This window comes from Phalacrocorax carbo, chromosome 20 (genome assembly GCF_963921805.1).
Source record: "Phalacrocorax carbo chromosome 20, bPhaCar2.1, whole genome shotgun sequence".
NCBI lineage: Eukaryota > Metazoa > Chordata > Aves > Suliformes > Phalacrocoracidae > Phalacrocorax > Phalacrocorax carbo.
The window spans coordinates 9,166,836-9,190,808 of NC_087532.1; the positions used below are offsets into that span (position 1 = coordinate 9,166,836).

The 23,973-nt window shown below is 58.1% G+C and overlaps 3 protein-coding genes across 3 annotated transcripts; all 3 read right to left on the reverse strand.

Annotated features, from left to right (window-relative positions):
- Nucleotides 1–5,976: 5,976 nt before the first annotated feature.
- On the reverse strand, nt 5,977–8,392 carry LOC135316629 (uncharacterized). The gene is made up of 6 exons (XM_064470588.1): nt 8,377–8,392; nt 7,959–8,178; nt 7,651–7,762; nt 7,110–7,327; nt 6,786–6,911; nt 5,977–6,314 (listed from the first exon to the last, which is right to left on the reverse strand). The coding sequence occupies exons 1-6, from the start codon at nt 8,390–8,392 to the stop codon at nt 6,194–6,196; spliced, it is 813 nt and encodes a 270-aa protein (XP_064326658.1). The 3' UTR covers nt 5,977–6,193.
- Nucleotides 8,392–23,838, reverse strand: LOC135316540 (coiled-coil domain-containing protein 81-like). The gene is made up of 5 exons (XM_064470097.1): nt 22,956–23,838; nt 9,780–9,936; nt 9,258–9,514; nt 9,070–9,155; nt 8,392–8,509 (listed from the first exon to the last, which is right to left on the reverse strand). The coding sequence occupies exons 2-5, from the start codon at nt 9,922–9,924 to the stop codon at nt 8,392–8,394; spliced, it is 606 nt and encodes a 201-aa protein (XP_064326167.1). The 5' UTR covers nt 9,925–9,936; nt 22,956–23,838.
- Nucleotides 15,511–19,944, reverse strand: LOC135316536 (putative coiled-coil domain-containing protein 144C). The gene is made up of 6 exons (XM_064470073.1): nt 19,181–19,944; nt 18,496–18,648; nt 17,325–17,540; nt 16,738–16,970; nt 15,960–16,084; nt 15,511–15,668 (listed from the first exon to the last, which is right to left on the reverse strand). The coding sequence occupies exons 1-6, from the start codon at nt 19,649–19,651 to the stop codon at nt 15,598–15,600; spliced, it is 1,269 nt and encodes a 422-aa protein (XP_064326143.1). The 5' UTR covers nt 19,652–19,944; the 3' UTR covers nt 15,511–15,597.
- Nucleotides 23,839–23,973: the final 135 nt, after the last annotated feature.

Here is a 23,973-nt window from a genome sequence, read left to right on the forward strand (position 1 = left end):
AGGGCCAAGACCGCCCTAGGAAGCCCGACGGCAAGGCCTGGGGGTCCAGGCCTGGCACTAGTAGCAGTCGCGTGCACAGATGGCACGTCTGTCTTGCGGGAAGCGACCCAGAGGTGCAGCTGTGAAGAGCTTCCTGGTCTTGTGCTTCCAGGGGCTCGTCCTGCTGAGCGCCTGCTCTCCCGAGGGCGTCTTTCTCCCGTCCGGACAGGGGGCCTTGGTCTGACGGGAGAGAAGAGGGGCAAGGCGGGGACTGCAGCAGGTAGCGTAAGGTGAGACTCTTCAGCCACCCCTGAGCGGCACGTGGCTCATGGCCGTCTCGTCCTGGCTTTGACTTGACTCCTGGCCTAGGCCTAGCTCCCGTGCAGAGCTGCCTTGTGCTGCCTGCGCGGGGCTGCTCCCTGAGCACCAGCTGAAGAACAGGCGCCTGCTGTTCTCGTACAAGCCCCGTGTGCGGTGTGTTTGCAGCGTGCTGCCGCCAATAGAGGGGACCCGTGCAGAGAAACGCAAGGAAGCCAGAGCGACGGACCGTCCTCAAGTCTGGCTGCCTCCTCTGGACAGTCGGCTGGGAGCAGCAGAGGTACGTGCTACAGGTGGACGTAATGATGGTGTCACGTGTAGGAAAACACGGCTCTGTGGAGAGGGTGTCCTCAAAGACAGCCGCGACACTGCGGACGTGTTCATCCCGTCACTCCTCCTGCCTCTGCCTTTCGGCCTGGCCAATGACCCCATCTGTTCACACCACGCTTGGCTTCCACGTGGACCCCACCTCCCGGTTCCCCCATCTCCTGCACCGGGGTCCCCGCCGGGGGCTTGCAGTCCCTGGCGTCTCTAGTGCTGCCCTGTCCAGGGGCGGGAGAGAGGTGTGACCTGGGCTCTAACGTTCCTCTTTGTCCCACCCAGGCCAAGAGTCAGTCCGAAATACTCCAAGTGAAGTGGCCTGACTTGTACGCGTGCTTGCCCTGGCCCAAAAGTAGCACGCAGGAGAGGGCCGAAGTACAGGCAGGACAGGAGGAAGTCATCTCCTGGGCCAAAAGGGATGGGGAGGAGATTTCTTACTGCCATCCCCGGGCAGAGAAGGGGAAGATACCGGCCCCTCCGCTGGAGACGCCACAGCCAGAGTAAGCGTGCGGCAGCTCCCGGCAAGGCTGGGGAGAGTCGAGCGGCAGAGACCGCCCGTCTGCGGGGTCAGGGGCCCGGTTTCCCCTGACACGGGCATGCCTGGGGTCAGCCCCGATGCCTGGTGTCCCTGGGCAGCCCCAGCCTGTGAGCAGGGGCCAGGGCAGGGTGTGAGAGGGAATTTGTCCCTGCTGTTGCAGCATCAGGTCACCACGAGCAAGGCAGGTCTTGGCAAACCTGGAGCCATACAGGTACCGCGAGGAGGAGCGCCGGAGGACTGTAGACTTCAACAAGTTTCTGGCAATGTTCCCTAAGCCGCCTCTCTGGTAAATATCTGCAGGCATGGGAGGCATTTTCCTGGTGCACATTTTCCTCCCTTGCCCAGGCAGCGGCAGCTGGGAAGGACTGTCTGTACTGACAGCCGGGTGGCAGGAGAGCAGCGAGGTCCTGAGGCTGTGCCCCTGAGTTAGAGCTGCCTTCCAGCCCCAGGGAGATGTCCGCAGGCAGAACAGGGGCAGACGGGGACATGGCTTTCTTCCTCTGGGATTGGCTCTGCCTTTCCACCCCACAGACACTGTCCCTCCTCTGCCACAGCACCCACAGCCGGACACCTTGCCCGGAGGGCCCTACCTGTCCGCTGCCAGGTCTCAGCCCTGAGCTGCTGGGCCTGGTCCAGTGGAGCAGGGGGTGTCTCAGAGACCACAGCAAGCCTCCAGGACCAGGCCTGGCAGGCAGGAGGTCTCTGCCCTCCTCTCTCTACTTCCAACTGATGTCAACACGCTTTGGTTCCCCCTCAGCGTCGGGAAGAAGATGGAGCTGCACGGCCTCAGAGAAAAGCACGAGGCCGGTGCGACAGCATACGGGACGTGTGCGCAGTACGGCCACGTCGCACCACGCAGACCTGCAGCCCGGCGTTGAGGAGCAGAGCCTGAGGGGCCCAGCAAGCCCCAAGCTTGTCCATCGTGTCAGACTCGAGCGAATGCGTGTTGGTGCTGGAGATCCCGCTCTTAATAGCAGATACTTTAATTTATTTTCACTATGTGTTGCAGTTGACTAGCAAGTGCTTCCTCCAACCAAGGCTCCGAGGAGGGACGAGGCTCGGGGAAAGCACGCTTGGTTTCCCTGCAGAAACCCTGAAGCGTGCTTTACTCCTAGAGCTGATGACAGCCCGTAACAGACCCAGGCAGCCTTGTTTCCCGCTGGCTGCTGGGTTGCTTCCTTACTTGCGACTCAAACTCGTTGGGTTTTGCACGTTTCCGATAAAAGCACAATCTCTTTGGGAAAAGGATCGTGAATGACGTTGCCGCTTGCAAAGTCCTTGGGCACGCCTCTCCTGTATTTCCTCCCAGAATATTTTCTGCTCCTGCAGTGTTCTTAGGGGAAGAAAAACCCCAGCTCAGTGAAGCGGGTGACCGTCTCTGCACAGCCTGGCGTTAGCCCCGTCTGCCTGGGTGTTGTGGAGAATTTGGCGCCACTGAGGGCCGAGTCCTTGCCAAGGCCGTGTCCGTCCTTCCCCTGAGCTCCAGCTCTTCCCAAGCAGCCCAGAGGCGCCGGTGAGCACGGCTCAGGAGACGCCGTGTCCGTCTCCAAGCCACAGCTCCCAGCACGCCACGTGGCAAGGGAGGGACCAGAGCGCCCAGCGTGCCCTGGGGCCTGCACACCCGCACTGAGCCCCGGGCGCACCCAGGCCAGGCCGGGTCCCCTTCCCGGCTGGTGTCCATGGAAGCCCCACCCTGCCCGGGCCCGAAGCCCCCAACCCAGCAGGAGGGAGCAGCTCCAGGCAGGGCCGCGCTGCTCCAGCCCCAGGGAGATCCCCTGGAGACCCCCATCCCGCCCCGACCGGGACTGGGCCTCCCCCAACACCCTGCCCGGGTGCAGGCTGCGGGCGCAGGGAACGGCCCTGGCTGCCCCGGCGGCCCGGCCCCCAGCACCGCTGCTGGGCTGAGAAGAGTCCCACAGGCCTGGCCATGGTCCCCAGAGCCGGGATGGCACCTGCAGCCCCTCCAGGTGCCCTGAGACCCGCCTCGGTGGGGAGCCGGGGAAGGGCAGGTGTCCAAGGGCTTTGCTGTCCCAGCCACAAAACCTTGCTCAGCCCGATGCTGAGGTAGCTCGTGAGGGACGGCGATGGGAAAGCACGGGAGGCGGGCGTAGGGAAAGGTTTTTCACAGAGGTTCATGCGTGTGTTCTACCAGTTTAATGCTTGTTCTCAGAGCATCACGATCGGGCGGTGTTGCCCTGCAAGGGGATAGCCTGGACTTTGTTTCAATTTGGCGGAAGAGCTGGAGACATCCAGGGAGAATCCCCAGCAGATCCGGTTTCATGTTCACCAGTGACTGGGAGAGAAAAAGCGAGATCCGGGGTCAGTGCTACAGCAGACCTAACCCAAGGCCATAATGGCCTCTAATCAAGTGTGAGAGGACACTGCAAAGATGCAAGCCCGCCAGAGGAAAGAAAGAATGAAAGGGACACGCACAAAGGAAGAAACCAGATTTTGCATGTTTGACCATCAGGCAACTGGCTTTCTAAAGCCCGTGAAGGAACCTCCAGAGGCTGCCCAAGGCCACCTCTCCAAGGCACCCACCTCCCCGCACGCTCTGCACACCCACCGTCCTCATCTCCCAGCTCCCCACAGCACTCACCTGTGTGGGAGACGGACGGGCTCACCATGGCAGGCTCTCGCCATCAAGGCTCCCGGGAAGCACAAGAGACAGTGAGTGGCTGGACACGTCGCCATGTGCCTTTTTGTGCTTCCTGGGCTCTCGGTGTGAGCTGTGGGGGTACACTGGGCCCGTCAGTGTGCCCCTCTCTGCATCCCTGGAGCCCTGAGCGTCCCTTTGAGGGCACCGGTGTCCATTTTGGGACTGGCCACTTCCCCTTGCTTTGCTTTCTGCTGTGGCTGGTCCCCCTGAGCATGCCTCTGGGCGCACCCTGGACCCCTGGGTGTGCCTGTGGGGTCTCCTCGCACCCCTCCATGTGCCTTTCAGGGCACCAAAACCCCCTCGGTGTGCCCTTTTGCGCACCCTGCAGCCCCCTGCTTATCTGTCAAAGGTCCAGCCCACTCTTGTACATTTTGGCATGTTGCAAGTCCCATGGGCAGCCTGGACCGCTCCACGTTCCTTCTGCTGCACCCACAACCCCCCTGGGTGTGCCTTTCTGTGCACCCCAAGGCATTCCACAGGAACAAAGGCCAAACTCAGGGTGCTTGAACTTGACCACACTTGCCCAGGGGAAGCCCCTGGAGCTCTGAGTAGAGATAGGTGGAGCTGGTGGGAAAAGAGGAGCACACAGCATCAGCACATGGCATCAGCAAAGACACCATGTCTGAAATGGCACTGCAGGGACAGACATGGCAGTCTGCTTTGCAGAAAGGCTATTATCCGTCCCTCTCCATGTTGATGGAATATCGGAATCATCTTCTTAACTCCCACAACAAAGCTTCAGCTGTCAACTCGGCAGCAGTGGCAGGGCAAAAGAGAGCTCAGAAAGGCTGAGGAGCCCTACGCTTGTGCTATGGCTGGGGATGTGGCACATCATTAGCAGGGTTCTCTGGAGGGTTTAACTGTACCTCTACACACGTGTGGGGTGTAGCACCAGGTTTCTGGGGACTCTGCGGTTCTCCTCTTGTGCTATGTTCCGACTGGTGGCGATAAGAAGATCCTGACAGTGATAAGCCAACGCTACTTGCTGGTAAACTGCCAGCACATTGACATGATCAGCACTGAAATAAAGGCTGACCGGAACAGGCACGTCTCCTTTAGCTTTGGGATATGAGATTGTGAAGCTTCATCTTCAGCCCAGGAAGCCTCTGATATGTCAAGAAACCACACCAAAACGGGGGTGGTTTAAAATCATGGGGACCTGTGCTTGGCCATGAATACAGAGCCCAGCCAGCAACAGCCTTGCTGCAACAAGCGGTGCAGGTGTCGGGGGCCTAGTCCATGGCCTGTTTAGAAAGGCTGTGTTGAAAAGAAGTTTGGCAATTGTTAAGTCACACGTGGAAAGCACCACCCAAGATATTGCAAGCAACATGCTTCCATGGTCAGCATGGATAAGCTGGAAAGGCGCAGGAGCACTAGAAAAGTGCTTCTATTCAAAGCAAAAGCCTTAAAAGAGCGAGCCAAGTAGAGCCCCCAGAGGGAAGGACCACCCCAGCCTTGAGAAGAGAAAGGAATGAGAGAACAGTTGGAGCAGGACAAGACAAGAACAGCAAGTCAGGCTTGTAAAATCTGCTGGGTCCATCCTCTGAGCCGGTGAGGCCATGGGCCTTGTGACTTGTCCCCTGACAAGCTTTTGTTGAGCGGTGCGGATGTAAAAATGAAGGTGGTGTGCACCAGAGACAGCTCTGTCTGACGACCTCCCAGCAGCAGGACCTTGCACTGCAGAGCACTGAGAGCCCCTCCATTCCCCACAGTGCCCATTTGCATCTCCTCTGTGACCCTGGCTGCAGGTTCTGAGACTCCCCTGGCCCTTTGGTTCATGCACACATCCCCTTCAGTCCCACCCGCGGCATTCGGGTGCCCTCCCTTGCCCTCCTGGCAGGCTCAGAGTGCCTTCTTTCCCTGCAGGCGCCCTTAGATGTCCTCCTCAATCCCCATCCCCGTGTGCTCAGGCGCCCTCCCTCCACCTTGCTGGGCACTGCCCTCCCCTCCTCTCCCCTTCCTGCACGCCCGCATCTCCCCTCCTCCCCTCCAGTGCTGCCCAGTTCCCACTTTGGGCAAGACCAGGCTGAGCTGCCTGTGCACGGTCACACCGAGGGTGCTGGCGACGGGAGGCACTGTGCACGCAGGCTGCTTTTGCAGGAGGATGGGCCAGCACGCGGGATCAGGAGCTGCCCGTCCTTTCCAAAGGCCTGCCAATGAATGTCCTTCCAGGCAGGGCTTGGTGACCCTGGCGTCTTTATTTGGCATCTCCAGGAGGAATGCAATGTTTGGAAAGGTCCCACTCTGCTGAGGGCTCTGCTGCTGCAGAGCAGGCAGCGCTGGCAGCAAGAGCGGGAGCTCCAGCACCAACACGCATTCGCTCGAGTCTGACACGATGGACAAGCTTGGGGCTTGCTGGGCCCCTCAGGCTCTGCTCCTCAACGCCGGGCTGCAGGTCTGCGTGGTGCGACGTGGCCGTACTGCGCACACGTCCCGTATGCTGTCGCACCGGCCTCGTGCTTTTCTCTGAGGCCGTGCAGCTCCATCTTCTTCACCATGCTGAGGGGGAACCAAAGCGTGTTGACATCAGTTGGAAGTAGAGAGAGGAGGGCAGAGACCTCCTGCCTGCCAGGCCTGGTCCTGGAGGCTTGCTGTGGTCTCTGAGACACCCCCTGCTCCACTGGACCAGGCCCATCAGCTCAGGGCTGAGACCTGGCAGCGGACAGGTAGGGCCCTCCGGGCAAGGTGTCGGGCTGTGGGTGCCGTGGCAGAGGAGGGACAGTGTCTGTGGGGTGGAAAGGCAGAGCCAATCCCAGAGGAAGAAAGCCATGTCCCCGTCTGCCCCTGTTCTGCCTGCGGACATCTCCCTGGGGCTGGAAGGCAGCTCTAACTCAGGGGCACAGCCTCAGGACCTCGCTGCTCTCCTGCCACCCGGCTGTCAGTACAGACAGTCCTTCCCAGCTGCCGCTGCCCGGGCACGGGAGGAGAATGTGCACCAGGAAAATGCCTCCCATGCCTGGAGATATTTACCAGTGGACCTCCTTCGGGACTGTTGCCTGCAGCCGGTTGAGCTCTGTCTTCCTCTTCCACACCTGCTGGCGGGATCTGTACCGCTCCAGTTTTGCCAAGACCTGCCTTGCTCGTGGTGACCTGATGCTGCAACAGCAGGGACAAATTCCCTCTCACACCCTGCCCTGGCCCCTGCTCACAGGCTGGGGCTGCCCAGGGACACCAGGCATCGGGGCTGACCCCAGGCATGCCCGTGTCAGGGGAAACCGGGCCCCTGACCCCGCAGACGGGCGGTCTCTGCCGCTCGACTCTCCCCAGCCTTGCCGGGAGCTGCCGCACGCTTACTCTGGCTGTGGCGTCTCCAGCGGAGGGGCCGGTATCTTCCCCTTCTCTGCCCGGGGATGGCAGTAAGAAATCTCCTCCCCATCCCTTTTGGCCCAGGAGATGACTTCCTCCTGTCCTGCCTGTACTTCGGCCCTCTCCTGCGTGCTACTTTTGGGCCAGGGCAAGCGCACCCTCAAGTCAGGCCACTTCACTTGGAGTATTTCGGACTGACTCTTGGCCTGGGTGGGACAAAGAGGAACGTTAGAGCCCAGGTCACACCTCTCTCCCGCCCCTGGACAGGGCAGCACTAGAGACGCCAGGGACTGCAAGCCCCCGGCGGGGACCCCGGTGCGGGAGATGGGGGAACCGGGAGGTGGGGTCCACGTGGAAGCCAAGCGTGGTGTGAACAGATGGGGTCATTGGCCAGGCCGAAAGGCAGAGGCAGGAGGAGTGACGGGATGAACACGTCCGCAGTGTCGCGGCTGTCTTTGAGGACACCCTCTCCACAGAGCCGTGTTTTCCTACACGTGACACCATCATTACGTCCACCTGTAGCACGTACCTCTGCTGCTCCCAGCCGACTGTCCAGAGGAGGCAGCCAGACTTGAGGACGGTCCGTCGCTCTGGCTTCCTTGCGTTTCTCTGCACGGGTCCCCTCTATTGGCGGCAGCACGCTGCAAACACACCGCACACGGGGCTTGTACGAGAACAGCAGGCGCCTGTTCTTCAGCTGGTGCTCAGGGAGCAGCCCCGTGCAGGCAGCACAAGGCAGCTCTGCACGGGAGCTAGGCCTAGGCCAGGAGTCAAGTCAAAGCCAGGACGAGACGGCCATGAGCCACGTGCCGCTCAGGGGTGGCTGAAGAGTCTCACCTTACGCTACCTGCTGCAGTCCCCGCCTTGCCCCTCTTCTCTCCCGTCAGACCAAGGCCCCCTGTCCGGACGGGAGAAAGACGCCCTCGGGAGAGCAGGCGCTCAGCAGGACGAGCCCCTGGAAGCACAAGACCAGGAAGCTCTTCACAGCTGCACCTCTGGGTCGCTTCCCGCAAGACAGACGTGCCATCTGTGCACGCGACTGCTACTAGTGCCAGGCCTGGACCCCCAGGCCTTGCCGTCGGGCTTCCTAGGGCGGTCTTGGCCCTTTCCCGACGACCACTATTTCCCAGCCCTCCCTTCCCACGGGGCCACGCTGCTCCCTGAGCACTTCCTGCCCCACTGCTTCCTTCCTAGGGGCCCCATTTGGAAAAGGGGGTGAGCTGGGACGTGCTGGTCACTTTGGAGAACCTCTCGCCCCGGGGAGGTGGCATCATATGTGGGGAAGACACGCTTGCGTCTCTACATGGCATGGGTGCGTTGTTACGGTACCTCGTTGGGCCGCCTTGTCAGCCAGTTCTTTTTCAGACGTGGCACTTTTGTACACAAGCCTGCAAATAAGAAGGTGCCGGTGGTTTCAGTAAGGGGCAATGGAGTCCCCTGCAGCCCCCACTAAGGAGCTGCTCCCAGAGCTGCTCGAGAGCTGAGCTACTCTCAAGTCCCCAGGTTTGCAGAGCGCAACATACAACAAGGTGGCAATAGACATTAGGAAAGGAGCGTCAGCAAACTCCGCGTGAAAATGCTGACACCTTGGGCTTGTTTTGTTTGGGTGCTTCTCTATTTCATTCTCACCCAAAGGAGAGGGGAGGACCAGAGGAAGCTTTATGGGAAAGGGTCCCCCTCACTGCCTCTCCACGCCCCACACGGCTGGGAAGGTAAGCAGGCCCTCTCCCCTGGTGCTCCACTTGACGACACCCCGCTTCCCAAAGGACGAGGAGTGGCCATGCACTTCACGGAGAAGCACCCCTTGGGCACAGCTACTCCACAGCAGCTTCCCGAGGAGAGCAGCCCCAGGAACTCGGCCTTTGGCACCTCTGGGCGGCTGCACCAGAGAGGGGCTGAGAAGGTGCTCGCTTGGTCAGCCCGGGGCGACAGAAGCAAACATACTCACTGTGGGAACACAAAGATCCCCCCAGGAGGCATCTGGAAAACAGCTGTCTCATTGCGGGCTATGACCAAGGGCCTCAGGCTTGACTTCTGCAAGAAGGAGAGAGGCAGGGGAGTGAATGTGCCCGAGGTCATGGCTTCGACCTGGCTGCAAGAGAGGTAGAGGGAGCGCTGAAAAGACAACAGACTCACTCGCAGGGCAGTGTTTGCCAGGATGCCGGTCTTGTCCACGTCTCGCAGCAGGTCTTCGAAGAACCGCATGACCACTCTCCTTCCCCGGCACACCAGGATGCCAAAGTTCTTGAAGACAAAGTCAAAGTCCTTGCCTTCGGTCAAGGCCCACGCGATGACATTTGTGGTAGCCTTGACGCACTTCAAGACCTTTTTCTTGGGGATGGAGAGGTAGAAGGCGACCTCGGCGTAGATCAGCTCTGCAACTTCTAAGTCCTCTGCAAAGAAACCGCCCGGCAACAAAGTCACTTGCTCAGCCTTCAGCAGGCTCACATCAGCTCTCAGCACCGCGACCCATCAAGAGCCCACCGAGCCTCCTCCCACCCCACCGACTCCCCACGCAGCAGCAAGCGGCCCGGCCTGCCTTTGGGGGCCAGCACCCTGTCCCCACGCAGACCGCTGCTCCTGTCAAGGGGGAGCGGGAGGGAAACGCCAGCTCTGACTCAAGGCTTCGCAAGCCCAGCCCTGGAGGTCTCTTCTTACCGGGCCGTGATCTGGTCTCATAGCGGAGCTTCTTCTCCAGCAGAACTGGCTTGTCCAGGTGGAACATGGGTTTCTGGACCTTGACACTCGCCTTGTTCCCATGACAAAAGTCCTCCTCCCTGATGTAGACGGTGGCCATGCCCATTAGCCTGACAGCCTGCCAACGAGAGTGAGAAAGAAAGAGCCGTTGGAATTGTTCCGGTGGGAGAAGAGCGTCGAGGCACACTAAGGCTTCTCTGTTGGCCTGCCCACCCCGGTGGTCGCCAGGGACAAGGTGGGGCCCCGTTGGAAAGCTTTGGGGAAGAGCCTTGCCCTCCACCTTGTTCCCCTCTCCCTCCGCTTTACCCTCCCACCCTCTTCCCAGGCCACGCAAGGTGAAGGACAAGCAGGACACACCACCCGGAGCCTGAGAGGGCCCGAGGAGGGCCAAGCCCTGGACACTGCCCCCGGCTCTCTGCCCGCTCATTACACCCTGCCAGCAGGCCTAGGGAAGCCTCCAAAGAAGAAAGCCCACGTTCTTCTTTGTCCAAAGCGGGGCTTTGCTTTTTCTCTCCGTCCACTCAGAAGTTGCTCTGTGGCAAAGCTGTCCTCAGCAGGATCCTTCTGGGGCATGTTTTCTGCTTCCTAAGCCGTTGCGGGGAGGAATTAAAGGCCGGGGAGGGGCCAGGACACAGCAGGGTCTGGAGGACAGCAAGGAAAGCAGCCCACCTTGTTCAGCAGCAGCTTTTGGCGATAGCACTCCGACACGCTATCCCAAATGCTGGCCATCTCTGGGGAAGAAGAGCGAGACAGGGCACGCGTGACGTCAATAAGCTCAGCGCCTTGCCAAGGCAGCAGGTGCAGGCGTCGTCCTACACCACCGCCTCCCCCCTCACACCACCCATGCAGGAACTGCCCTGCAGAGCCGAGTTTTAGCTGTGTCCCCATGAGAAGGCGTCCCGTGCTGGGGACACAGCTCTGTACTTGAAAGAAAGAGGGGAGAAGGCTTGGCACAAGGACGGGCTCCAGTCCACGCCAGGAAGGTGTCTCCGAGTTCCGAGCCTCGAGCACGGGACCTTCTGGCAGCACCTACCCTCCTTTGTGAAATCCGCCAGGTGAGGAGACAGCGCATGGAGGAAGGCAGAGGAGAACCACTCCATGGCTGCAGCTCCTCCTGGCCGAGCCCCTCCGCTCCTCCTGTCCACACAGCGCCGGCGCTGTGGCACTGCCTGCCTCCGCCTCCCCCTGCGGGCTGCAAAGCAGCTCCCAAGAGCAGAGCAGTGGCCAAAGCAGCCCCCCACACCTGAGCTCCTGCCTGACTGGCAGGGAAGTGCGGGCTGGGTGCCGTGGGGAGAGGCAAGGTGTCCCGGTGAGGGGGTGTGCCCCATTGTGACCACGGCCCGTGTCAGAGGGGCTGCAGGTGAGCACAGCCCCTGCCACAGAGGGCATCTGGGGCAGCTCTCCCCACCCACCCGCTGCCCTCTCCACAGGCAGACCCAAAGGGTCGCCTACAAGGGCTGCTGAACAAGGACACCAAGACCGTGCCAGAGAGACAAGATTAGGAGACTTGAAGGGGGAACAAAATCAAGTTGGAACTAAAAGTTCCCCCAAATTCCCAGGCGTCCTTGTCCCCAGGTAGCCCAAGCAGAGACCGTCTAGGTGCAGGGGACCACATGCTTTTGGGAAAGGTTGCTCAAAATTGTTTTGAGGTGGGTATGAAAAGAAGCCTGAATGTAGAGAGCAAGAGGACAAATTCCAAGGAAATATTTTTAACGTTGGATTTCAGTGCGGATACAAGCGATCATGGCAGATTGGGTAAAAACCCCGTTATTTTGGAATTGTGGTTGGAGCCAAGTCAGCTTTGAATAAACATCAACTGATGTGTGCTCAGATCCTCCTCCTTCTCCTTAAAGACCCTCTGTTCCCTCCCTTGGGAGAAGAGAGCTGCTCTCTGCCCATTGGGGACCGCTCTTATCCCCACCGTGGCCCTCTGTGCCAGTTCAGGTCCCCTTTGCTCCCCTCCAGGCGTGCTCAGATGCCCTCCAGGCTGATCCGCTATTTTGGAGGACCTCTCCCTCTCCTCCTGCGAGATCTCAGGCTTCCGTGGTTCCCCTTCATGCAAACGGTGATTCCGAGTCATCCCATGCCCTCCTGAAAATGTACGGATCCCTTCTCTTCCCCATAGCTCACACTCTGATCCTTTCTGCTTCCCTCTTGCAAGCACAGCTGTTCCCTCGACACCCCTGTTCTGCATGATCCGGTTCCTTCTACTCCCACCCAAGCATCCTCGTAGACCCTCCACCACTGTTAGTAAGCATTAAGGTGTACCCTCTTTCCTTCTCTGGGTGCTCAGATCCCCTCCTTTCTTCTCCACGCGTGCGGAGAGCTGGATCTGGGATCACACACACAGAGTTGGGCAAGTTGAAAAAAAGCTGTTGACTGATTTAGTTGAAATACATGACAGAGATCACCAGGTCCGTCCATTTGGCAATTCTCCCCCTGCCGTCGGTCCTTGTTATCTCACAGCCAGAGGAGCCCAAAGCCTTGCAGTCCGGCTAATATTTTACAAACATCTTTCCCCGTTTAGAAGTTCTCAGAGCTGATGCTCTGACTCAGCCCCTGCAGCTGGGAGGCTGTGGTGTCTCCAGGGGAAGCTACATTTAAGTAGCCGATCTCCGAAGGTTGAGAGGGGGATAAGCAAAAGGGTGAGTCTTGGCTTTCAGCTTCTCCTCCAGGCTTCGCGTCCTGCGTGGCCTTCAGGGTGCTGAGAGAGTCTGGCGCTTCTCGTGGTGGGAAGCTGAAAACAAATTTCCTCTCTTAAGTCATTCTGCAAAGTCTGTCTGACCCTCTGCCACCTGCACAGCCCCAGCGCCCCTCCCAACATCTCTGCCAGGCAGTGCAGGGCTACGGGCAACACCTTTCACTTGGACTAAGGCTCCGATACTCTTCCTCAAGCCAAGTAGCTGACAGCCCCCATCGACCCCAGAACCTCCTCTGACTTGGGACAGACTGTCCGTCAGCCTCCCTAGCACCTGAAGGCTGTAAGCAGCCCGTTGTGCTGGGGCTCCAGCAAGCAGAGACCAGAGTTGCAGGGTCTCTCTGCCTCCCGCTGGCCCATTTTGGCACAGATCAGGGTGCTCCTGGCTGCACAGGGGGAGAAAGAGCTCACGCTCCCTCCTGCCGCATAGCCTGGGACACGGGTCACAGAGCTCCGTCCGGGCAGCCGTGGCCCTCTAAGCCTCATAACCTCGTGTGAAGATGCTCCTCCAAAACCCCTGGGCACCAAGCTGGTCTGGAAATCCTACGCTGCTCCCCAACAACTTCGAAAGGAGGAGGTGCACGTCAGGCCCGGAATTTCAACCACCAGAGTCTTGGCCTTCAAAATGCCCCCAGCTCCACTGACGGATCTCCCCGAGAACTCCGGCCACACAGAGGTGCTAATCATAGGTCTGTCCTTTGGGTCTGAATTTAAACTAAACAATAATAACCCCTAACTAGCCCAGCTGAAACAAACAGAAAGCAATGGTTCTATGAAATAAAACACAGTGGGACGCACAAACGGCTCTTTCTGCCAGGCGCCAAACGGCACTTTCATCGAATCATAGAATCATTAAGGCTGCAAAAGACCTCTAAAATCATCAAGTCCAACCCCCAGTTCTCAAAAACCATGTCCCCAGGTGCCACGTCTACACGTTTTTTTTGAACCCCCCCAGGGATGGTGACTCCCCCACCTCTCTGGGCAGCCTGTGCCAGGGCCTGACCACTCTTGCAGTGAAGGCATGTTCCCTGATATCAAACCTAAACCTCCCCTGACGCAGCCTGAGGCCATTTCCTCTTGTGCTCTCACCTGTTCCTTGGGAGAAGAGACCGACCCCCCCCTCACTCCAGCCCCTCTCAGGCAGCTGCAGAGAGCGAGAAGGTCTCCCCTCAGCCCCCCCTTCTCCAGGCTAAACCCCACCACCTCCCCCAGCTGCCCCCCAGCACACTTGTGCTCCAGACCCTGCCCCAGCCCCGCTGCCCTTCTCTGGACACGCTCCAGCCCCTCCAGGCCCTTCTTGTCCCGAGGGGCCCAAACCTGAGCCCAGCATTCGAGGTGGGGCCTCCCCAGGGCCCAGCACAGGGGCCCCATCCCTGCCCGGCTCCTGCTGGCCACAGCAGTGCTGACACAAGCCCGGGGGCTGGTGGCCTCCTTGGCCACCCGGGCACTGCTGGCTCATGCCCAGCCGGCTGTCAGCCAGCACCCCCAGGGCCTTCTCCGCCGGGCACTTCCCAGCCCCTCTGCCCCGGGCCTGGGGCGCTGCCTGGGGTTGGGGTGACCCAAGGGCAGGACCCGGCACTGGGCCTTGTTGAATCGCATACGCTTGGCCTTCGCCGAATGATCCAGCCCGTCCAGGTCCCTCTGCAGCCCCTTCCTACCCTCCAGCATACCAACACTCCTGCCCAATTCAGTGTCTTCTGCAAACTTACTGAGGCTGCACTTGATCCCCTCGTCCAGGTCATTGGTAAAGATATTAAAGAGAACTGGCCCCAGCACTGAGCCCTGGGGACACCGCTTGTGACCCGCCACCAACTGGGTTTAACTGCATTCGCCACAAGTCTTTGGGCCTGGCCATCTCTGTGCTACAATTGACCAGCAAGCGCTTCCTCCAACCGAGGCTCCGAGGAGGGACGAGGCTCGGGGAAAGCACGCTTGGTTTCCCTGCAGAAACCCTGAAGCGTGCTTTACTCCTAGAGCTGATGACAGCCCGTAACAGACCCAGGCAGCCTTGTTTCCCGCTGGCTGCTGGGTTGCTTCCTTACTTGCGACTCAAACTCGTTGGGTTTTGCACGTTTCCGATAAAAGCACAATCTCTTTGGGAAAAGGATCGTGAATGACGTTGCCGCTTGCAAAGTCCTTGGGCACGCCTCTCCTGTATTTCCTCCCAGAATATTTTCTGCTCCTGCAGTGTTCTTAGGGGAAGAAAAACCCCAGCTCAGTGAAGCGGGTGACCGTCTCTGCACAGCCTGGCGTTAGCCCCGTCTGCCTGGGTGTTGGGGAGAATTTGGCGCCACTGAGGGCCGAGTCCTTGCCAAGGCTGTGTCCGTCCTTCCCCTGAGCTCCAGCTCTTCCCAAGCAGCCCAGAGGCGCCGGTGAGCACGGCTCAGGAGACGCCGTGTCCGTCTCCAAGCCACAGCTCCCAGCACGCCACGTGGCAAGGGAGGGACCAGAGCGCCCAGCGTGCCCTGGGGCCTGCACACCCGCACTGAGCCCCGGGCGCACCCAGGCCAGGCCGGGTCCCCTTCCCGGCTGGTGTCCATGGAAGCCCCACCCTGCCCGGGCCCGAAGGCCCCAACCCAGCAGGAGGGAGCAGCTCCAGGCAGGGCCGCGCTGCTCCAGCCCCAGGGGGATCCCCTGGAGACCCCCATCCCGCCCCGACCGGGACTGGGCCTCCCCCAACACCCTGCCCGGGTGCAGGCTGCGGGCGCAGGGAACGGCCCTGGCTGCCCCGGCGGCCCGGCCCCCAGCACCGCTGCTGGGCTGAGAAGAGTCCCACAGGCCTGGCCATGGTCCCCAGAGCCGGGATGGCACCTGCAGCCCCTCCAGGTGCCCTGAGACCCGCCTCCGTGGGGAGCCGGGGAAGGGCAGGTGTCCAAGGGCTTTGCTGTCCCAGCCACAAAACCTTGCTCAGCCCGATGCTGAGGTAGCTCGTGAGGGACGGCGATGGGAAAGCACGGGAGGCGGGCGTAGGGAAAGGTTTTTCACAGAGGTTCATGCGTGTGTTCTACCAGTTTAATACTTGTTCTCAGAGCATCACGATCGGGCGGTGTTGCCCTGCAAGGGGATAGCCTGGACTTTGTTTCAATTTGGCGGAACAGCAGGAGACGTCCAGGGAGAATCCCCAGCAGATCCGGTTTCATGTTCACCAGTGACTGGGAGAGAAAAAGCAAGATCCGGGGTCAGTGCTACAGCAGACCTAACCCAAGGCCATAATGGCCTCTAATCAAGTGTGAGAGGACACTGCAAAGATGCAAGCCCGCCAGAGGAAAGGAAGGATGAAAGGGACACGCGCAAAGGAAGAAACCAGATTTTGCATGTTTGACCATCAGGCAACTGGCTTTCTAAAGCCCGTGAAGGAACCTCCAGAGGCTGCGCACCACTACTAAACCCCAGCAGAACCCGCAAATGGCATCTGCTTTGGAATCGCATCTGGAGCTGCTTACCTGAGCCCGATGGGTTTCCGCTCTGTCCCCTGCTCTGGCTCAGGCTCTTGGCCTTGCGACTGACGAGTCTGCGCTGCTGCTCCTGACGGCTCTCAGCACTGGCTTCCGCCAGCGTCTCATTAGCCCTGCAAAAAAGGCAGGAGCATGTAAGGACGACTGTTGCTCGTATCGGCACCAAGTGGTTCGCCACGTGTGACAGTACGCTGGTGGACTTATGCACGTAGACTTCTGGGCCATCCAAATGTACTGCTTCTCAGGCTTCCAAGCAATCTGTGTTAGGGCTTTGTAGGACCTTTCCGAGGAGGTAGTAAGGACTCGGGCTCTTCCCCTCCTCCCAGCATAAACGCAAACTGAAGGTGCGCCGTCATAACGGCAGCTGAATGGAGTAGTTTTGCCTCACGGGCTCCTGTTCTGGCCCCTCTGCCTTTTCAAGTGTGCCTCTCCTAAGTGGGAGGATAAGAGCAGCAGAAGTGAAGCTCCTCCTCTGCACCCTACCTGCAGGAAGAGGAGGTGGCTACAGAAAACTCTTACAAGAAAACTAACAAAACCATCCTCCAGACAGGCCTCATCAGTTTTCTTACCTCAGGGCCAGTAAAGAGAAAGGGAAACAGGCCCCCGGAATGGCAGAGCCCAAGGTGTACTCTTTGGAGAAGAATGCTGTCTTGAAGGTGCACACACCATGCTGAGCAGGTGCAAGAAAGGGATGTGGGATGGAAAAGCCGCGACGAAAGGGGTCATATTGTATGACACAGGAAACAAAGAAAACCTTTGGACTTACTTTTTTAGTTTCTTTGAGAGGCAGCTTCTAATTTTGCGGCCCAACAAATAACGCTTTTCGGAGCTTTTTAGTTCTGCCTGCGCCCATGCCAGTTGCAGTGCGGTCGCCTCCTGCAGGCTCCGTGCTCTCTCCAGGTCCAATTCCTGAGCTTTCATTCTCTGCTCCAGCAGCTTTCTCCAAGAAGCGTCAGTGGTGTTGGCCTCTTCTGTTTTGGCTTGAGCGGCTGCCTGAGTCTAAAGCAGAAGATGCAACTTTGGGGAACGGGAAGAAAAAGACAATGCCCACCCACCTCAAACAACCTGCTCCTTCTGCCGTTTTCATACGAAAGCTAGTGTAAAGCAGCCTGCAAGGCTGTACGAATGAGGATGAGGGAAAGGCTGCATATTTTTCCTGCACATGGCTCCCCTGACGCACACAGAAGCCCTTTGATGCAGCCTTTTGCAGCTCCCCAGCTTCCCTATAGGAAAGCCAATCCCACAACACTAACAAAGAGAGCCAGGTGCCCCAGGCGAAACACCTAGAAGCCGCGACCACAACCACAAATGAACGCAACGCCCACTACAGAGGCAAATGGTACCTAAACTGACCTGCAAAAGCTCCCCGAGATGTTGCTTCTCTCTCGTTTCTTCTTGCGCTCGCTGCTCACACTCTCCTCCATGAAGCGCTGTTGGGGGATGACCCACCCCTGGAGTGGCCAAGCGATGTGGCAGAAGAGCCACCAGCCCTTGCAGCTCCTGGTTTGCAGCTTCGAGGTGCAGAGCATTTTGGGACTCCAGTTCCAGCCGCGCGGAGAGGTCGCACAGCTGAATGCGGAGAGAAAACAAGCTGCCTTAAGCAGAGGGGTCTAAAATCTCTGTGAAACTCAATCAAATGTAGGGACGGAGCTCAGAGCTGTAATCCACCAAGATTGTATCTCAAGCCAGGGAAAAGCCGCTTGGCTTTTTTTCGAACTAAGTTTGCCTTTCAAGCCCTTGCTGACAAGGCTGCTCCAGCTCCCATCCACCCCTCCTGTCCAGAGGCACCATGGCAAAGGCACTCAGCTCCTTCTACAGCACCGTACAGCTCCCATGCCTGTGAAGGGGCTCTTTTGCATTTCATCGCATTCACAGCGTTTCATTTGGCTTCATCGTGCTCCTTTTCTGCCCCGTTGCCCCTCATGGGCACCCCCCCTGTGCTAATGCCTGCAGCGGACGGTGCGGGGGGAAGAGGCAAGAGGTTCAAGGCCTCACTTAGAAAAAGGGTGAAGCCTGGCTAACAAGACAAGGGCAAACAAAAGGTTGCTTTCCTTCCCCAAAAACACCACCGCCAGGGAACTAGGCAACATCTTTGTGCAGAGACCAAGAGAAGAAAAACCTTGCAAACAAACCAACCAAGCCTAGAGACATTTGGGAGCGTGTGGCTTCTGATACCGCAGCACGGCCACAACTTTTGGATGGTGTCGGAACAGAAGCAAGTCTCAAAAGAGCAGAGCTGCTTCGTTCTTCCCCACCCAGGTGCTGCCCGCAACCCACTGCTCTGCCCCTCGGCCTTGAAACGAGCTCCCTGAAGATTTTCAAGGTGAGATGGGAGGAGGCGGGAGGAGAAAGGAGCTAAAAGCACCCCCTCTTGCCTGGAAAACAATTGTTAATCATGTTGAAGCTCAAAAGGTCCCCAGAGAAATCTGTCCTGGATTTGCTCCCAGATTTGTTTCTTCTCGTGTGGCCACTGAAGGAAAGGAAGAGCATCGTTCATGCTGACATGTTTACAGACTTTGTATACCTCGGCTTTAGCCTTGTGCAAGTCCTCTTGCAAGTGGGAGTTTTCTTGCTTCAGGTAATCACATTGGCGTGTAGCCGCTTTCAGTGACGTTTCTGCTATCCACTGCTTCTGGCAAGCGTCAGCGAGCTCTCTGTGCAGCTGTCCCACTGTTCTCTAGGGAAACAATGACACAGGAGTACAAAGAAAGAGTTAAGAAGCCCAAACGTGTAGTTTTACTTTCAATTTTACCAGTTCTTACACCTGCTGAGACTGCCTTTGTTGGCTATTGCTTGTGTCTTAAGATAATGCTCAAATGTGACGGGATTGACGCCAGTGCAAGCGCTGTGGGGTGGGCTGCAGCCCTTCCTCCAGTGATCAGAGCGAGGCTTCCTATAGCCAACTCTGTGTATCATCCTTTTGGCTCTTCTTCTGCTACACACATGAAAACCAACGCATGCCAAAGCCGTTCTAGGTACGTATGTGCCTATAAGCAGGTCCTTGAGAAAGAACCTTCCACAGTTCCCACAAACCAGGACAAACCAGAAGCAACCCGAGTGATGGACTGCCAGGCACATAGCTTATACCTGCCACCTTTAGAAGCACCAGAGAGCCTTGGGAAGTGGTCTGCTTTGAGTCACTCTTGGGCCAGGGCCCACCTCACCTCTTTTCCTACTCTGTCGGCCTTGCGTGTAAAGGCCTCACTCACCATTCGTATTTGGGTGCTCTTGTTTACATCTCCCAGCTGCTGCCGGAGTAAATGGTTTTCACTTTGGAGCTGGGCCAGTTGTTCCTGCAGCCCTTCTGCCTTCTTGACGGCATCTTTTCTCTCTTGATCTTTCTCAAGGTGTAGAGCATGCCGCTCCTTTGCCTGCTTCTGGGCCTGACGTAATTCTCTTTCTGTCATGTCTAAAGCCAATGCCTTTTCCCAGAGGGCTTTCTTCAGTTGCTCCACTTCCTTCTCCAGCCTGCGAGCTTTTCTTTCAGCTTTGCTCAACTGCTGAGACAAGCTCTTGTTGGTTTCTTGCATCTCAACAATGTCCTCATTGACCTTTTCTTGCACTCGAAGCCATTGCTCATATGCTCTCAGACACATTTGCACATCGACATTTTCTGATGTCTGATGACTTCCAGGGCTCAGGTGGGAAAGAGATGAATCCAACCCTGCCGTCTTCAGCATTTGGGCTCTGACATCTTCTGCCTGTTCAAGACCACAGGTTGACAGAACTTAGGAAACCAGCACAAAACAGGAGATAGTGGCAGCATTGCATATAACCAGACGAGGACTGTCACCAACGTGACGTCAGAGTATAAAAGAGTTTTCAACAACTGCATTAGACGTTATTTGTGGAAAAATCTTACTTGGCATTAACGTGCAAGATAATCTTATAACGAAGACTCTAAATTAAATTGTTGTTTTTACATACCTGCCCTCCAGAGCTTTTGCTCTCCATGACGGCTTCTGGACGCAGCTCATCCCGGCCCTCCGTCTGGAGCTGGTCACCACCGCCACTCCCGGAGGACACGGGGGGCCCCTCCCGCGCCCACCTCCTCCGCAGGAACCACCACCTCTTCATGGCCCAGCGGGAGCGGGCAGTGCTCTGCCTTGCCTTGCCTCGCCTCTCCCCGGGGAGCGGTGGCCAGCAGGACTTGGCAGGCGCTGCCGGGTGCCAGCTGCGAACTGAGGAGCCGAGCCCCAAGGAGCGGCAGAGCCTGGGCAGCTGCCTACGGGCTGAGCCAGCACCAGCACCACCAGCACCACCAGCTCCACCAGCTCCAGCAGCACCACCAGCAGCACTGACACCACCAGCAGTGCCAGCAGCAACGCACCACCTCCAGCAACCGCCACTGCCAGCAGCACCACCAGCACCGCCAGCAGCAGCAGCAGCCACTAGCACCAGCACCGCCAGCACCAGCAGCACCACCCGGTACTGTGTGTGCAGGGCCTGCGCCAGCACCTCAGGTCTAGTGACCGTGTGTGCTGACATCACGAACAGCTCAGTGACATCATAAGGTGCTGGGGGCAGGGCGGGGCCAGGGGCAGAGGGGCCCCGTGTGCTCAGAACCTCTCTGCGTGCACACAGGCCACGTGGCCAAGGGAAACAGCCCCAGGTGTGCTGTGTCCAGGGGTACAGGGTTGCCCAAGGCCACCTCTCCAAGGCACCCACCTCCCCGCACACCCACCGTCCTCATCTCCCAGCTCCCCACAGCACTCACCTGTGTGGGAGACGGACGGGCTCACCATGGCAGGCTCTCGCCATCAAGGCTCCCGGGAAGCACAAGAGACAGTGAGTGGCTGGACACGTCGCCATGTGCCTTTTTGTGCTTCCTGGGCTCTCGGTGTGAGCTGTGGGGGTACACTGGGCCCGTCAGTGTGCCCCTCTCTGCATCCCTGGAGCCCTGAGCGTCCCTTTGAGGGCACCGGTGTCCATTTTGGGACTGGCCACTTCCCCTTGCTTTGCTTTCTGCTGTGGCTGGTCCCCCTGAGCATGCCTCTGGGCGCACCCTGGACCCCTGGGTGTGCCTGTGGGGTCTCCTCGCACCCCTCCATGTGCCTTTCAGGGCACCAAAAACCCCTCGGTGTGCCCTTTTGTGCACCCTGCAGCCCCCTGCTTATCTGTTAAAGGTCCAGCCCAGCCCACTCTTGTACATTTTGGCATGTTGCAAGTCCCATGGGCAGCCTGGACCGCTCCACGTTCCTTCTGCTGCACCCACAACCCCCCCGGGTGTGCCTTTCTGTGCACCCCAAGGCATTCCACAGGAACAAAGGCCAAACTCAGGGCGCTTGAACTTGACCACACTTGCCCAGGGGAGGCCCCTGGAGCTCTGAGTAGAGATAGGTGGAGCTGGTGGGAAAAGAGGAGCACACAGCATCAGCACATGGCATCAGCAAAGACACCATGTCTGAAATGGCACTGCAGGGACAGACATGGCAGTCTGCTTTGCAGAAAGGCTATTATCCGTCCCTCTCCATGTTGATGGAATATCGGAATCATCTTCTTAACTCCCACAACAAAGCTTCAGCTGTCAACTCGGCAGCAGTGGCAGGGCAAAAGAGAGCTCAGAAAGGCTGAAGAGCCCTACGCTTGTGCTATGGCTGGGGATGTGGCACATCATTAGCAGGGTTCTCTGGAGGGTTTAACTGTACCTCTACACACGTGTGGGGTGTAGCACCAGGTTTCTGGGGACTCTGCGGTTCTCCTCTTGTGCTATGTTCCGACTGGTGGCGATAAGAAGATCCTGACAGTGATAAGCCAACGCTACTTGCTGGTAAACTGCCAGCACATTGACATGATCAGCACTGAAATAAAGGCTGACCGGAAGAGGCACGTCTCCTTTAGCTTTGGGCTATGAGATTGTGAAGCTTCATCTTCAGCCCAGGAAGCCTCTGATATGTCAAGAAACCACACCAAAACGGGGGTGGTTTAAAATCATGGGGACCTGTGCTTGGCCATGAATACAGAGCCCAGCCAGCAACAGCCTTGCTGCAACAAGCGGTGCAGGTGTCGGGGGCCTAGTCCATGGCCTGTTTAGAAAGGCTGTGTTGAAAAGAAGTTTGGCAATTGTTAAGTCACACGTGGAAAGCACCACCCAAGATATTGCAAGCAACATGCTTCCATGGTCAGCATGGATAAGCTGGAAAGGCGCAGGAGCACTAGAAAAGTGCTTCTATTCAAAGCAAAAGCCTTAAAAGAGCGAGCCAAGTAGAGCCCCCAGAGGGAAGGACCACCCCTTGAGCCTTGAGAAGAGAAAGGAATGAGAGAACAGTTGGAGCAGGACAAGAAAAAGAACAGCAAGTCAGGCTTGTAAAATCTGCTGGGTCCATCCTCTGAGCCGGTGAGGCCATGGGCCTTGTGACTTGTCCCCTGACAAGCTTTTGTTGAGCGGTGCGGATGTAAAAATGAAGGTGGTGTGCACCAGAGACAGCTCTGTCTGACGACCTCCCAGCAGCAGGACCTTGCACTGCAGAGCACTGAGAGCCCCTCCATTCCCCACAGTGCCCATTTGCATCTCCTCTGTGACCCTGGCTGCAGGTTCTGAGACTCCCCTGGCCCTTTGGTTCATGCACACATCCCCTTCAGTCCCACCCGCGGCATTCGGGTGCCCTCCCTTGCCCTCCTGGCAGGCTCAGAGTGCCTTCTTTCCCTGCAGGCGCCCTTAGATGTCCTCCTCAATCCCCATCCCCGTGTGCTCAGGCGCCCTCCCTCCACCTTGCTGGGCACTGCCCTCCCCTCCTCTCCCCTTCCTGCACGCCCGCATCTCCCCTCCTCCCCTCCAGTGCTGCCCAGTTCCCACTTTGGGCAAGACCAGGCTGAGCTGCCTGTGCACGGTCACACCGAGGGTGCTGGCGACGGGAGGCACTGTGCACGCAGGCTGCTTTGGCAGGAGGATGGGCCAGCACGCGGGATCAGGAGTTTCCCCATCCCAGGTGCAGGAACTTGTGCTTGGCATTGCTGAATATCATGAGGTTGTCCCAGGCCCACCTCTCCAGCTTGTCCAGGTTTCTCTGGATGACATTCTGTCCTTCTGGCTTGTCAACTGCACCACTCAGCTTTTTGTCACCTGCAAACTTGCTGAGGGTGCACTCGGTCTCACTTTGTCATTGATGAAGATATTACATGGCACTGGTCACGGTACTGACCCCTGTGGGACACGTTTGTCATCGGTCTCCATTTGGACATTGAGCTTTTCAACACTACCCTCTGGATGTAATCATCCACCCAATTTCTTTATCCACCAAACAGTCCACTCATCAGAACTGTATCTCCCAATTTAGAGAGAAGGATGTGTGGGAGACCATGTGGAAGGCTTTACAGAAATCCAGAGAGATGACATCTGTTGCTTTTCCCTTGTCCACTGATGTAGTCACTCCATCATAGAAAGACAGGAGGTTGGTCAGGCAGGACTTGCCTTTGTTGACGCCGTGCTGGCTGTCAGGTGCCACTTGCCAGAGCCCATGAAAATCTCAAACCAGACATTGGAGATTTCCCATTACCCTCTGCACTGCAGCATGTCTCCACAAACCATGGAGGAGGCATGCTTCAAAACCAAGCCCTGAACCCTGCTGAAGCACAGCCCTGCAAAGCTTCCCAGGAAAGCCCCAGTGGCAGAGAACCATCTTGGAAGGAGCAGGCAGGGGCTTGTCCAGTGGGGCCAGACCCAAGGAACAAAGGGCAGCAGCTGGCCATGGAAATAAGGCCTTTGCTTAGAGCTGTCCATGAGGGATAGAGGACACCTCTGCACAACCAGGATAATGCTAGCATCCTAAATCCCCAACTTGTCTGTGACACCCTCCCAGCATTGTGTGGCATCACACGCCAGTAACTGTTGCAGGACCGAGCGCAGGGATGGATAGGCCCATAGACAACACACCCTAGAATCACCAGCTCCCTGCAACACCGGCTGTGGGGCAGCTGCTGTTGGTGCTTGCTGCCGCTGCTGCCTGCCGTCTGCCTACTGCCGCCTCCTGCTGCTGCCTCCTAGCTCCTGCTATCAGCCGCT

Coding starts and splice junctions, on each gene's coding strand:
- LOC135316629 (XM_064470588.1), bottom strand. Junction 7,328..7,650: donor GTCGGCTGGGAGCAGCAGAG/GTACGTGCTACA, acceptor TGTCCCACCCAG/GCCAAGAGTCAGTCCGAAAT. Junction 6,315..6,785: donor GTCCCGAAGGAGGTCCACTG/GTAAATATCTCC, acceptor GTTCCCCCTCAG/CATGGTGAAGAAGATGGAGC.
- LOC135316540 (XM_064470097.1), bottom strand. CDS start 9,924: ATGGGCATGGCCACCGTCTACATCAGGGAGGAGGACTTTTGTCATGGG. Junction 9,156..9,257: donor TGGCAAACACTGCCCTGCGA/GTGAGTCTGTTG, acceptor TCCTTCTTGCAG/AAGTCAAGCCTGAGGCCCTT. Junction 8,510..9,069: donor GGGATCTTTGTGTTCCCACA/GTGAGTATGTTT, acceptor TCTTATTTGCAG/GCTTGTGTACAAAAGTGCCA.
- LOC135316536 (XM_064470073.1), bottom strand. CDS start 19,651: ATGCTGAAGACGGCAGGGTTGGATTCATCTCTTTCCCACCTGAGCCCT. Junction 16,971..17,324: donor ATCTCGGGGAGCTTTTGCAG/GTCAGTTTAGGT, acceptor CTTCTGCTTTAG/ACTCAGGCAGCCGCTCAAGC. Junction 15,669..15,959: donor CGGAAACCCATCGGGCTCAG/GTAAGCAGCTCC, acceptor TTTCTCTCCCAG/TCACTGGTGAACATGAAACC.